Here is a 14,660-nt window from a genome sequence, read left to right as displayed (position 1 = left end):
CTCCCATGACATTGCCACTGTACTACCTCTCATGGGGATTTCCCCCCAACTCCTAAAATCAAGACGATTGTTCAGGTATTACCTCCTGCAGCTGTGCAACGTTTGATGTACTGGAAGCCAAAAAGATACCAACAGCAGATGGAAACCCCAAGGTGATAAAGCAAGCCAAGTTGTTAGTTGTCTTAACAACTGGAATGCAGTGACTTAAGTAGAGTCAATCGGGAGCTATGCCTTTGCTACCTAGGCAAAGGCCAGCGAAGGCCAGAATTCTTGCTGGGTTGTGGGAGGGTTTAACTATATGAATTCTTTATACATCATATAAACATACCTCTTTTTCACATTATCAAATTAAGTAGAAGCAATTATTTATGCATGGCTGACGAAGCCCGGCAGAACAAAACAAGGTATTATTCCGGGAATCCTTGTCTTAAGTTCTTTCGTCTGATACCTGCATACAGCAACTATATTTTGCAAAGGCATATATTAAGATCTTTTGTATCTTTCGTCTGATACCTGCATACAGCAACTGTATACAACAACTACACTTTGCAAAGGCATATGTGGAACATTACAAACAACAAGTTCATTTTCTGCAAGTACTGCTTCTTAAAGTTGTCGCGTCTGACATCCGTATTCGTAAAGACATACGTGGAACACAAAAAAGCTTCTATTTGGACATTACGTATATAAGAACTGATCTATTTGTATTTTCTGTTCAAAATGTTGGTCTTTAATGGCTTCTACTTAATTTAATAATGTGGAAAGAGGTATGTTTATGTGATATATAAAAAATTCACATAGTTAAAACACAGCCAGTCACGTTGTGGGTGTTATTGTTAGTTGGATTTACGTAACTATAGGTTTGATAGTGTTGTGTGTGTTGTGGGAGGGAATAGAGGGCTAGCATATATATCATCTGCCTGTGGGACTTTAAGGTTGGCTGGCACTTTCCAAGGAGTACTCTCTCACTGCTCCAAGTCAAGCCACAGTGAGGAGGAGCAGCAGCATAGAAGCACCCCATTCCTTTGGATGCGGACTAGGGGCTTGTGAGAATGTGGCTGTGAGTGATGAGAAATGGGGTGTTGTACTAAAAGCCTGCACTTCTTTCCCTTTACATTCCAACTAGGCTAAATGACAGTACAGGCACCCCCCCTCCCTACACTGGGGTTACATTCGAAGGCATCACGCGTTTAAGTGAAATCGTGTATATTTGAAACACCACTGAAAAAGCCTTCAAACACCCCATTCTGTTATGAGTAACAGCTTGGAAATACAGAAGTGAAAGGAAAGATAAATCTGATCAGTGTTAGTAGGCTTATTTGTATGGGATACAATTAATCTTCAACCAGGATGGATCCCTTGCCCAAAATTCATTTTCAACTTGAGTCCTTGAGTAATTTTATAACTCTGTGGTTTTCTTTTTTAACTATCAATTTACAAAGTTATGCATCAAGTTGTGATGTATTCCCCTGTACCAAATCCTTGCCATAGAGAAAATGGAAATTCATAGGGTACAAATCCAGCTCCATTAAAATCATTGGGAATTTTGCTAAAAATTTCAATGCGCTCCAAAATGATAGCACATTTTTTTACTGGCAAGTTTTATATTCCAGAAGATATCTGGCATGTAAATCAGGTATGTTTTTTTAAAAAAAAATGTGCTAATTTTGGCATGGAGGAATTATATACCTTACCGGAATAACCATGATATTCCTTTCCAGGAAGATTTTATCTGCCTCGGGAGTTGTGGGTCCGTTAGCACCTTCAGCAATTATCTGGAAAATAAAATAAAATATTACAGCTGAATATAGAAAAACTTGTGATCAAAAATAACACATTTTTTCCATAGCAAGAGGATCACAACTTCTGGATCCATTATCAAGCATTTATTCTGCAGGCTCCTCTTACTTTTGCTTTGACCTTGTGGGCATTGGCCTTTGTTAACTGTTTTTCACTGGCAGCTGGGATGAGGATGTCACAGTCTGCTTCAAGAATGTGGCAGTCCAGGGGCTGTGCCTTTGGGTAGGTGAGAATCGATCCATGTTGCTGTTTGGATACAAAAGGGAAGTCAATGGCTCATTCCAGTGAATTCAAATAGAACAGAAGTTTCAATAATCCAATCTGCTTCTATATCTAATTCCATAGAATTAGGTATAGAATTAGATCCAAACAAGCAAGGGCCAAAAATGGCCTGGAGACTGCCTGATACACCTAAATTTGGGGTGGATAGAAGACAAAATATGGCAGACTCATAATAATAAATTCAAAATTGGGGGGAGAGAAGCTATTTTATATAAAGAAGTCCTTCCCCGTCTCCTTAAAATAAGGGCCCCATTTAAAGACCTTGCAGGTACTCTCAGAAGAAATGACATCAGGTACCGCTGGGAGTACCCAGAAGGTAACTCTTTAACTTATAAACATAGAATCAGAGATGAAAAGGAGGTAGAGAAATTCTGTAGGAAGTATCATAAAGATTTTGGAGGTACAGACCCCGCTCTGGAAGGTGCAGTAGGAGGACAGGACCCAGAACAATCAGAGGATAGTGTAGACAGTCAGGAGGAGGAAGAAGATAAAAATAGGAAGAAAAAGAAAAGTAAAAAAGACAAGACAAGACTTTGAAACCCAACCAATATGGCAGATATGAAAATATTAAGCTGGAATGTAAATGGATTGAATGGAAAAGTAAAAGGAATTAAAATAACACATATTTTAAAGAAACAAAATTTAGATATAATTTGTTTACAAGAAACACATATTGCTAAAAGTCCTAGATTATTAATAAACAAAGGACTTTGTTTGGTATTTGTATCATCAGACAGCACCAAGCAACGAGGAGTAGCTTTGTATATTAGGCCCAAATTTGAACCACAATTGTTATTTAAAGATGAATTGGGAAGAGTGATTGCGACACAAATGACAATACGGGGGGGGGGGGGGGGGAGGTTGTAATTGTAGGAATATATGCCCTGAAGGAAAAGAAGGCTGATTTTTTTTAAAGATTTAAAAAACAGGCTAATGAAGTACATGGACCAAAATATTATGTTAGGAGATATGAATGGAGTATTTTCTTTAGAGATGGACAGAACAATAAGGAAATCAGAGTCAAAAGAAGGGAAATTACCACAAACCTTCTTTGCAATGTTTGAAAATTTAAATTTAATTGATGCCTGGAGGTTTAAACACCCACTAGACAGAGAATATACTTTCCAGTCAAAAGTACATCAGTCGAGCAGTCGGATCGATGCTATATGGATCTCTAAGGAAATTTCCTTAATGGTAAAGTCAGCAGATATACTTTCCAAATACAAATCTATGGTTAAATTTTGTATATCGAGTAGTCCTAACACACATTTATGGAACACTTTTTTCTGTTTTATTGATCAAAATACTCAATGTACCTTCTCCATTGCCAATATGTTGTTTAATTTTGCTATACAAATTTGCAATGAAATCAATAACCAGTTTTTCATACCAATTTGTAATCTTCCAACTCCTTTGGGTCAAGTCCATCAGGATTCCAGATTGCGCCATCTTTTTCTCCAATGGCAACACATTTTGCACCATAACGATGAAGATACCTCATAGAATGCAATCCTACATTACCAAATCCCTGTTAAGAGAAGAAGTATATTTAGGCTCAAGATCACTGTACAAATAAACGGGAGATATCAAAACCTTTGCTGGTTAAATCACAACCTACCGTATTTTTCACTTCATAAGATGCACTTTTTTCCTCCTAAAAAGGGGAAATGTCTGTGCGCCTTATGGAGCGAATGTGTGGTCCCTGGAGCCAAATCACCTGAGTGTGATGTGTGCCGTTGCCCCGCCTTCCCTTTCCCCTGAAGCCCCGGGAAGGCCTCGCGCTCCTGGGCTGCTCTCTTTGAGAGAGGCTTTGCCAACGGCCTCCCTTTTCCCCTCATGGCTCCGGGGATGTTGGCTGGAGGATGGCGAGAAGAGGCAGCTGCCGACAGAGGGGAGAAAGAGGAGGGAGAGGAGGGGGGCCGAGAAGCGGGGCGAAGGAAGAGGAGGTAGGTTGCTGCAAGTGGAGTCATGGTAGAGGGCAAAGGAGAGGCGGCAGCAGGTGCATCTTATGGTCAGGTACGGGATTCACATTTCAGGGGATGCCGTGTTTGTTACTGGGGATGTAAGAAATTAGCTGAAAGTTCATGAAAGATTTCACCATCACCCATTAAAGCAATGCGTTTAGTTTTCATAAAGGTTACACTGCAAGATACCGTATTTTTCGCCCTATAGGACGCACTTTTTCCCCTCCAAAAATGAAGGGGAAATGTGGATGCGTCCTATGGGGCGAATACAGGTTTCGCTGAAGCCTGGAGAGTGAGAGGATCTCGCTCTCCAGGCTTCAGGAAGCTCTGCGCAACCCTCCGGAGCCCGGCGCCAAGCCGTGCCGGGCTCCGGAGGGTCGCGCAGAGCTGCCTGCATTAGGAAGCCTCAGCGCGCCCGGGCTTCGCACAGCTGTCCGCAAGTCTGGGGAGACCGGTGTGGCTCCCTAGGCTTGCGGATAGCAGGCTCTTCTGGGGGCTGGGGTAGCTCGGGCTTCCCCGCGCCAGCCCCATGCCTGGGGGGGGGGGGAAATAATTTTTTTTCTTTATTCCCCCCCCCCCCAAAAAAAAACTAGGTGCGCCCTATAGGGCGATGCGTCCTATGGGGCGAAAAATACGGTACTCAGTTTCAAGAATATTTCTTCCTCTTCCCAGTAGTTTGGAATGCTGATGCTGAACTCTTTAAGCTGGAGAAAAGGAGGTTTGGATCCTCCTAGAGGAAAATTCATATGGTTTTGGAACCCAATCCTAGATGTTTGCACTAGAATGACTACTTGGGATGCAAGTAAATTCGCACTAGCATATGCCATGCCTTGGCTGGATGCAGAGGAGTGGTGGGAGGCACCAAATGGGGAACCCCTAAGGAATCCCCCAGGGAAGAAGGATCAGAGCCTAGTGGAACAACGATGAGTGGTCAGAGGGAGAAGGAGCAGACTGGGAGGCGGTGTCAGAAGCAGAAGAGGTGACAGGGTCTAGTTAACAGGAAGAGGCTGCTGCAGGGCACATTTCAGACTCCAAGGCAGAAGCCAGTGAGTATTCCGCTCTTGCTCCAACCAGCTTCACTCCCATGTGGTCTTTATAACTCACAGAGAAATGAGACAAACAGAGGAGAGGGTGGTTGTGTGCAGATGCAGCCTGAGACTGCGTAGGAAAGACCCTGGAGAGGAGGAGCCCTAGTGGGCACTGGGAAGGTGGGGACCTTCAGTCCTTGCAATTACTTCATCGGTGCAAGTCCTCCTAGAAAATGTTTCAGAGACAAGTAGGCCAGAGCTGTGGTTGGTTTCCTTGAATAAATAATTTCACTGGGTTCAGTTGATTTATTGTTTTGTTGCTGACCTACGCCAGACTCCGGCCCTGACAGTTTAGCAGTCTGTACAGCCTATTTCAGCTAATTTTTAAATCAGTTACTTCAGAGGGAAAAGGATGCAACCTACTTCCAGCTTTATTCAAGCACAAAGCTTGCCTGTCTCCATTTCCCCCCTTATTATTTCCCTGTTTATTTGGGCACAGACACACCCCATTTCAGCTCTACCAACACAAGCATTCCAGAGCGGCAGTGTGGGCATCCCTTTGTTTTCACAGGTCAGAATTCCCCTCTCGCTTATTAATTGGCAAAAATACAGTAACTCATTAGTACAACCCCATATTTAGTAAGGGCAACTTTCCTTTTTAACAAATATAAAATTTGATTCTACGTAGCTCTAAATAAAGGATTCTAGCAAGCAATACAAATACAAGTTTCTGAACTCTAGGTAACTGTAAAATTCAAAACTCTGACTGATACAATCATATTAGAAAGAGAAGTACTATTTGTGGCATTTACCTAGCACCACGGTTTTAGTTGCTCTTATTATTATGCTATTATGCTTGGCTGTTCATGAAATTTTATGGAAACTAGCTTGTCCTGAACCCTGGAATCCACTGAGATGAAGGGTAGGCTATAAATGCTTTCAATAAATGAATAAAAAGTTGTCTACTTTCAGACTACGCAGGTGGCACAGGACCTAGAATGCAGTACAGCAGCTACTGCATGTTCATGAAACCCCCATACACTGGAGGTTGCTTTACAAAAAAGGGCCTATCTACAGAAGATACTGCTCCCAACATGACTGATATATAACGCACACAATTTTTTCTAAGCATTACACAAAGATTTTTTATGAAGACAGTTCCTGCAGGCTTATTATCTGACACAATACAAAAGGAAAAAAGAAAAGGAGGGAGACCTCTTTACCAATGTCAATTACAGTGTCTGGTTTAGCAGAATCTGAATGTCATACTGTGTGCCACGTCTGTTTTTTAAAGTGCTAGCAATATCCCATGAGATGCATATTATCAGTTAAAGCTTTTCTCTCCAGTGTGGTTACTATGCTAGACAAAATTACCTGGATAGCAAATGTCTTATCCCCAAATCCTGGAGTCATTCCCAACAGACTCATATAAGATGCTTCATTAATGAAGTTCTCAATTCCATGGAAGACTCCACGGCCTGTGGCAGAGATACGACCATGTATACCACCTTGGCTTATTGGCTTTCCCGTGACACAAGCATGGGCATTAATGTCCTAAAAAGTAATAAAAAAGGTTAGTTAGGCTCATTCCCATGGAAAACATCTGTCAAAACATCTGAATTTTTATGTGTTAATGATGTCTAATGAGTTTTAGCTTCACTGAAGTCAACATATCTAGCTGTTGCTCCTGCAAACAAATCAGTTTATCACAATACTGTACTTTCACCAATTTAAAGGCATTTGCATGACATAGGATGCCTTGAGGATCTGCTTACTGCCCAGCAAAGTGCCATGTAGTAAATTTAGCAGAAATATTAATTTAAGTGCCAGAAAGAAGAGATACCAGATTACTTAAGATCACCTTGACATATTTTTAAACAGCTTTTTAATTAGAGTTTACATCAGTGTGCATTTGCTCAAGGGGTGGATTTGGTTCACAGCAGGGTTTCCTGACAAGTAATGACACACACCAGTGATTTCTGTGAATGGGTACACCCAAGTTTTTAATGGTTCATAAATGTCATTTGCACCCTTTAGGTAACGGAACAGCTTCCTCATAGTTCACTTATTGATTCAATGTATCTTTAAAAGCATGTTAGTCTAGCTTTGCTACCCTGCTATATTAAAACAAGCTTATAAGAAATCCCAATTAAACTATGCTTAAAATATTATCCACTTTGGGTAGACTTTGTCGACTTTGCAATAGCACATAAGAGGATCTGAACCTTCTATGGGCAGTTTACAACTAAATCAGCCAAAGCTGTTTAATCACCTTTAAAATAATCTGGCAACGGGAACATAAAATACAATTATTTGAAAACTATTAGCATAATCCTTTAATTTGTTAAAAGCCCAGGCAGATATCTGAGCCTATGCATAGCAGGGTTACTCTTCTAATTATATACTTCTTTCTGCACTTTTTTTGTTTCATCCTCTTTTTTTCAGATTCTTTTAAAACAGCTGAAGCATGTTTCACTGCTCCCTCAATGAAAACAAAGCAGAGAGGGGCTGGCTGGTTAATTTGTAGTTTAGCACATGTGTATTCATTACACAAAGGGTGAGTTAAACATGAAGACCACCACAAAAAACTGGCAGTCTGGTGTCAAGTTCACTGTGTGCTTCCATAACACAGGGCTGCCACTGGAGGGAACACCTCCCACAAACGACAGATGGAAAGCTTATCCCCCATATTACCAACGTTCTGGACAATTTGAACTTCCTTATCAACAAACTTCCATTTCCTTCCATTTTTCAACTGCCTCTTCATTTCTAAATCTACTTTTTGCAGGAGCCCCTTAAAACTCTCGGAAGCATTCTTCTTCTTCTTGCTACGCCTTAGAACAACATCTGACTCATAGCATAAAACTATTTTCTTTTGCTGATGACTCATATAAGAATTGCTTCATTCACAAGTGAGCATTAGTGTTTTTTCTCATAGCAAGTGCATCTGGGATTACAATCCCACAACCACAAGACCTAGTCCATAAACCTGCTATATCACACAACAGTGTGGAGTGTTGTGCTTGGCACACCTAGAGTGCAGGGCATGAACAGGGACAAGATACTGCATGACTCAACTGGTCTGGAAGCAGCTGTGGCTCCACAGGCAGGTTGGCACCCAACACTTTGGTTGGGAGCTGTTGCAGAGCAGCTTGGCCATTTCTAGCTTGTCAAGATTCAGGTGTCTGTGCTGAACTGGGAAAGGACATTTGAGGATCACCATCAGAATGTTTTATAGAAAGCCAACTAGATTGACTTACAGCTAAGATGTCACTCATGTTTTTGGGAATGGGAAATTAAACTGCAAACTGTTACCCAAGATTGCTTTAACTAGTTTTCTATCAGTAGCATGTGACAAAACTCTTCTTGAATATACAATGAACGACTCTGCCAACTCCTACTTATTGCAAGCTTTTGGACCCCACAAAACACTTTCATGCATGCCTATCTATGCACTTTTGAAAGCAGAAGTTCATACAAGACTACAGAACTAAGCTTTTTCACTTTAAATGCACGTGAGGCATGCCACACTGTTGCTTCAAAAAGTTAGGCAATACTTGAACTGAAAATGAACTGGGTTTACAATTCAATTTGACTAACCTTGAAACACCAAGTCTCAAACTAATTCCTAGGGCAACACATTGCATGAAACAATTACTGAGCTAGAGATTTTCAACTGACACTTAAAACCTGCAGGTTTGCAGAGAATTATTAACTAAGTTACCCCAATACTTATGTTTTGCCTGTTTTTAGGCATCCGATGCCCAGAACTAACATGCAAACATTCCCAGGGACGAAAAATCTCTTAGAAGTAGTGCCTTGAATCACAAGATAAAAGAGGAAAACAAAAACTGTACAGGGACACTGGTCTACTGCCCTGAATACTAAAGAGTTTGCTACAGTAGAATTTAATCACAGCAACATGCTTGTGGGCAAAGAAAGATTTTAAGTTTTAACACTTCTCATTGCTTTCTACTTTGTGTTTATTAGAATCTTTATCGTTTTGCCACTCAACTTGCAAACAAAGTATAAATTGAATGTAACAGGCCGAATGAAGAAGCTGCTCCAGAAACTTGTTTCCATAGCCACCTTGAACAAGCAAAATGCTAACTCACAGCAATCTAGCCAAAGGAGCTGTGGAATAATTCAAAAGCTTTCTCATGCATGAATAATTAAGAACTCTCAAAGGCCAGCCTGTTGTATCCTGAAAAAGAAACACTTTTCCTGTTGTGGTATAAATTCTGGCAGGGAATTCAAACTGCTTTACCAAGAGGCATACTTCTGTTTTCTCATGCCCTGTTATTCAGAGATGAGCAAGTGTTAAATGGAAAGAGGCAAAAGAAAGCCAGGACGTATAACCACCACAATTATTTTTCTATTAAGAGACTAAGGTCTACCTCCACTTATACTACAATGAATAAAAATATACAGTGGTACCTCTAGTTATGAACTTAATTCATTCCGGAGGTCTGTTCTTAACCTGAAACTGTTCTTAACTAGAGGCGTGCTTTTGCTAATGGGGCCTCTTGCTGCCACTGCGCCGCTGGCACACAGTTTCCGTTCTCATTCTGGGGCAAAGTTTCCAACTCAAGGTAACTCTTCCAGGTTAGCAGAGTTTGTAACCTGAAGAGTTTATAACTCAGGGTACCACTGTATAGACAGCTTTAGAGTGAATTTGACCACTGGCCAGTACTACTCCAACTTGCGGCTGCTGGACAAAATCTCAGGAATAGGCCTTCCCCATCACTACAATGATTTCGTCCCAATAATCAAGATTCCCTGTGTGACCCCCAGCTACTATTGTCTGACTGGTTCCAGTTGGTGGTTGCAGGTATGATTAGCTCAGAGGCCTGAATCTCATTTTATGAATAGGCCTGAATAGCAATATTCAAGAGGCTCCCTGAACACACAGAACTAGTATACAACAGAACAGAATTTGACCCAGCCTTTTCTTAGCATGATTTTTCCTTGGTTTATACATTACTGCAGAGGTAGACAACTGGGTGCCCTTCAGATGTTAGGCTCAGAACTCCCATCAGTCCCACTAGCATGGGACATAATTTCACCAGAGATTATGAGTGTTATAGTTCAACAACATCTGGAAGGCACTGCATTAGAGTAACATTAGGTATACGACTCTATAATGCAAGAATTAAGATTGGGGGAACAGGTTGTACTATCATATGTACAAGTACCTGGGAGCTGCAACAGGCCTTAGCTTCTCATGTGTACATGCAATAGAAAAACTCAAGTATGGCTGTATATTATGGGAACATTATGGCTCATAGAATGTAGCCACACTAACTTCATCAATGTGTGAAGCTACCCAAATTTTTTAAACACCACCAATTTAGAATGAAACAACAGCCCAAAGATGTACTGAAACAGAGGCAATTACAAATGTTTTACTCTGCAAAATATAAAAGCATCAAGCAACTGCTATAACAGCTTTTACTAGTTTTGTACATTCAAAACTAACGCCAAAATTCTATCAGGAATAAGACTCAAGTAGCAATACAAATGACTGTGGTGCCGGCTTGTTAAAAAGTGATACAAGGCTTCTGCATTGTATTCCACATGCGAAATATCACAAATCTGTTAGTCATAGTGCTTAAGATTATAGAAATGGTAAATGTTGCACAATTGGCAAAATGGGTTGACTAATTCTACCTAAATTAAAGCGTGTGCCTTCACTCAGAACTTACATAGTGTCCTATGGTATTGGCATAGGTGTCTGCAATCCAGGACATCTCCCTCTCACCTGTGCTCATGTCAGGAGCAGGCACATCAACACCAGGCCCTGCAGGCAAGATTAAAACCATCAACACAATTCAAACACGAGTCTCAATTGTATCAATTTACAGCCACCTTAAGTGATCAATATCATAGCAACTCTTACACCGTTTTGTGAACTACAATACAGTACAGTACAGTACTGGTTTGTGCTTTATAAACAATGAATCAATATTTCTTATGATGCACCCACATTTTGGAGGCTGCTTGGAAGACTTCTGGATCAGATGATTACTTATCATCATCTATACTCCAATGCAGCAGCACTGTATACTAGAGCCACATGTGAGGTTAAGTGGAACCATTCTTGGCTTTTCACATGCTCCATATTACTGAGATGTTTGTGTCTCACGTTAATATGACTCAGGACCAAGTTTGTGTTACTCGGTTTACTCTGGGAAAAGGTATTTAATGCTTTCCTCTAATTTTCTTCATGGTTTTGGCGTGAAAGTGCATTTAGGATTACTGGCAGCCTAGAATCCCTGTACAGTCATACCTCGAATTGAATGTGCTTCGGGTTGAGTGCGTTCGAGTTGCGCTCCACGGCAACCCAGAAGTCACAGAGCATGTTACTTCCAGGTTTCGCCACTCGCGCATGCGCTCAAAATAATGTCACGCGCATGCGCAGAAGCAGAGAAATGCGACTGGCGCAGACGTGCTGTCGCGTCTTGCGTTCCATTCGGGATGCAAACGGGGCTCAGGAACGGATCCCATTCGCATCCCGAGGTACCACTGTACAGTGTTTTTTTTTTGAAGAAATATCTTTAAGCAGGAAAACAAGGCAAAGATAACAATAATTCATTTCCAGAAGTATTTTCCTGTTAGACCAGAAGCAGTTCAGTTCTTTGCAGTATTTCTCATGTAGGGACAAGCCCCTTTTTACAGAGTTATGTCTGGTTATGAGAAGCCATTCAAAATTTTATGGAGGGGGGGGGAATTCACATCAAAAAAATGGAAACAGAACAATTCACACACTAGTGAAACTTATAAGGGACATTAGTAAAGGCTGGAAAACACAGTATAAGATAGTCATTTCTGAAACCATTGGGTTATTTTGGAAAGCTATGACAAAGCCTTGTTTTTTGGTTGCTACAAGGTGGAGCTTCAATTTCCTTCCTCAACTTCCTTTAAAACTGGCACAACTTCGACCAGCATGAAAAAGCTAACAGTAACAAAATTGCTCTGAATAGCAAACTGACCAGGTTAAGAAGAGCTATTTTGCTACGTTTGCACAGCTGTTAGCTACTCAGGTGCAATTCTGGGGCCATAGAATGAAAGCATTAACTCTGCACAAAGCAAATACAGTGTTCAGAATTATTAGGAAAGAAAGCAAAAATAAGTGACAGCTGCTGAACAAGTCTATGCTACATATACATGCAAACATGTGCAACCCTGGCCACAACCACATCAACAAGGTCTTGGCATATTTGAAAAATATACAAAAGCAACTAAATACGCTGGAGTATGCCAACATCTTTCTTTTCAAGTAGAGATGACCAACAGTAACTAGATCTGAGCCATAAAGCAGTTTTGCAACTGGCACCACTAAAATTTAATCAAGGTTTGGTAAATTTTTACCCAAATATCACACGGCAAAGCCCTTACTAGAAAAGTTATGTTGCTCTTATGGTACAGTCTGACCGCCTATGAGTGGGTCAGAAGATGTGTATATGTCAGTGCAATATACTATTAACCTTGGGCTAAAGTATAAAGTCAACCTCTTGGATTCAGATATTGGCAATCCCTGTTTTAAGTAAAGACCAAGTAGCTTAAGCTTAGAGAAAAAAGAGGCAAGGGGAGTTTCAAAAGGAACAGATAATGGTTTAAATCTGAAAGTAAGTTAATGGAACGAAAGATTCCCATCCTCCCTTTTTCCAGCATGCCCTTTCCTCTATCCCACATGACAAAGGAGAGCCCCAATATTGGACAGGTTACTAAATAAAACTCCACTGTATTATACATATGGGAGCTCTACTCAGTGACTGGATGAAAGGTGTTATCTGGCAAGTCACTCAATTCTCACTGGGGAAGTAAACCTGTGTCTGGGCTGTACCACTTCAAACCATATGGGGGAATTGGCATGACTGGGTACACCTCCATAAACAATAACTCTTTGCGCGTAGGGAACCAGCAGGTCAAAGAGAAGCTAAAACTCTTCTCAGCATTCAGTCACAAGAGTCTGCAATCAGAAGTGGTGCAGCCCAGACAGTCTAACTTGACAGATTTGTTGGAATAAAGAAACAAAGCACTTTAGCATTTCTGCATGTACCTAGAGGTGATAAATGCAACAGTTACACTGTGGTGCATGAGTTACTCAAAGCATGCTAAGCAACTGCTAAAACCTTTCTGGAGAGATAAAGGCAGAAAATGCTGCTGAGCCATCTTTCTCATAGCAATTGTTACAGCAGTTGCTGCATAACGTACCAATAAAGCCCTTCTTTGCGAGTTCTATGGTAAACCGTCTTGTGATTTTTTCCAATTCATTATCCTATAACAAAAAAGCAGTTAAGGTCCAGGTCGCAAGACATCAACCATTAATGTCATATGTTAAAGATTTTACCAAGAAAAACATTCAACAATACTTGTGTCTCCATTGCTTATGTGCTCTTAGTCATACTACAACTCTGCTTGGTGTAGGGGACACATCCCCCCAGTTACATTGTGCTTGAAACATTCCAAGCACCTTGTAAATGCAGTGCAACTATGGGAGTAACCTCTTAATCCAATCTCTGGATCTAAACTTGGAACAGCAGGAAGGAGACATGGGATTGACCCCAACCTTGCAATGAGTTTGAGGAACAGTGAAAACATCCAGCTCTTGGGGGGGGGAGCAGTGTCTTGGTGAATTCAAATGTTTGGTTGGCTAACAAGGTCAGCCAAAATCTGTGGACCCCTGTAAATAAATTTAAGCAATGTAACCTTTTACATAGGAGATTCTGAAACACCTTACATGTTTTAAAACCTTAAATTGCGAATACACTGCCTATGTTTCATTCCTCAACATGCTACAGAATGCAAGATTTCCACCCCACTGTCACAATAGCCCTACTATAGCAGAGTAATTTCTCAAACTTACCCAACCTAAACATGCTGATTAAAAGATTTCTGTCAGATTGGAACTTACTGTATAATTTCTAGGATTGATCTTTACACCAGCCTTTGCACCACCAAACGGCACGTCTGAAAACAAATGTTTGTGCTTTAGTTAAACAAGAATATAAAACTTGCAAAATAAGAGTAGGGGTAAGTGATGGGGAAAACAGAACCTGCCACTACTGGTGATGAGTATTTGGCATTTTCTATTTTTATTGATTAACAAAACGTCAGGGTGGCGTACAGCAACATAAAAAGCCTTTAAAAGCAATGCAGATTGTTACTGGCACTGAATCACAAATATATGGAGATAAATCATAGAAACTGAAGAATTTTGCTGAGCCCAAATTCCCACACATTTCGAAGCTGGGAAAGAAAGCAGGGGAAAGACTATAGGACCCTGAGGTATAATCCTAATCCCTCTTTAAGAAGGGAACACCTAAACTGGCCTATGTGTGTGTTTTAAAACAATGAATTAAGTCTGACTTATGAATTAGTGGGGCTTAACAGCTTTAACACCATATAAGTTGTAGGTTGATTTGGTGTGTTCCCAAATCCTGTTAATCAGTAAATATGGTTATTCCCCATATAAACCCTCTCTGCTGCCAACACATCCCACTAATTTAGCCCTGTTAGAAAGTTCACAAAAGTTACTAACTGGCAAAGAATGTTTACTAGACTGCTGGGATATGGTAGAGAA

General features: G+C 40.7%; 1 protein-coding gene across 1 annotated transcript in view; it reads right to left on the bottom strand.

Annotated features, from left to right (window-relative positions):
• Positions 1-14,660, bottom strand: part of GLUD1 (glutamate dehydrogenase 1) — a 34,439-nt gene that overhangs the window by 5,209 nt on the left and 14,570 nt on the right. Inside the window, exons 3-9 of the mRNA XM_053388261.1 lie at positions 13,992-14,047; positions 13,292-13,355; positions 10,780-10,874; positions 6,449-6,628; positions 3,473-3,610; positions 1,909-2,046; positions 1,695-1,775 (exon numbers count right to left, since the gene is read on the bottom strand). Coding sequence (XP_053244236.1) covers positions 1,695-1,775; positions 1,909-2,046; positions 3,473-3,610; positions 6,449-6,628; positions 10,780-10,874; positions 13,292-13,355; positions 13,992-14,047 — 752 coding nt within the window. The remainder of the gene's footprint in view (positions 1-1,694; positions 1,776-1,908; positions 2,047-3,472; positions 3,611-6,448; positions 6,629-10,779; positions 10,875-13,291; positions 13,356-13,991; positions 14,048-14,660) is intronic.

The sequence above is a fragment of the Podarcis raffonei genome, chromosome 5 (assembly GCF_027172205.1).
Source record: "Podarcis raffonei isolate rPodRaf1 chromosome 5, rPodRaf1.pri, whole genome shotgun sequence".
In the NCBI taxonomy this organism is placed as follows: Eukaryota; Metazoa; Chordata; class Lepidosauria; order Squamata; family Lacertidae; genus Podarcis; species Podarcis raffonei.
This window is presented reverse-complemented; position numbering and strand designations above follow the sequence as displayed.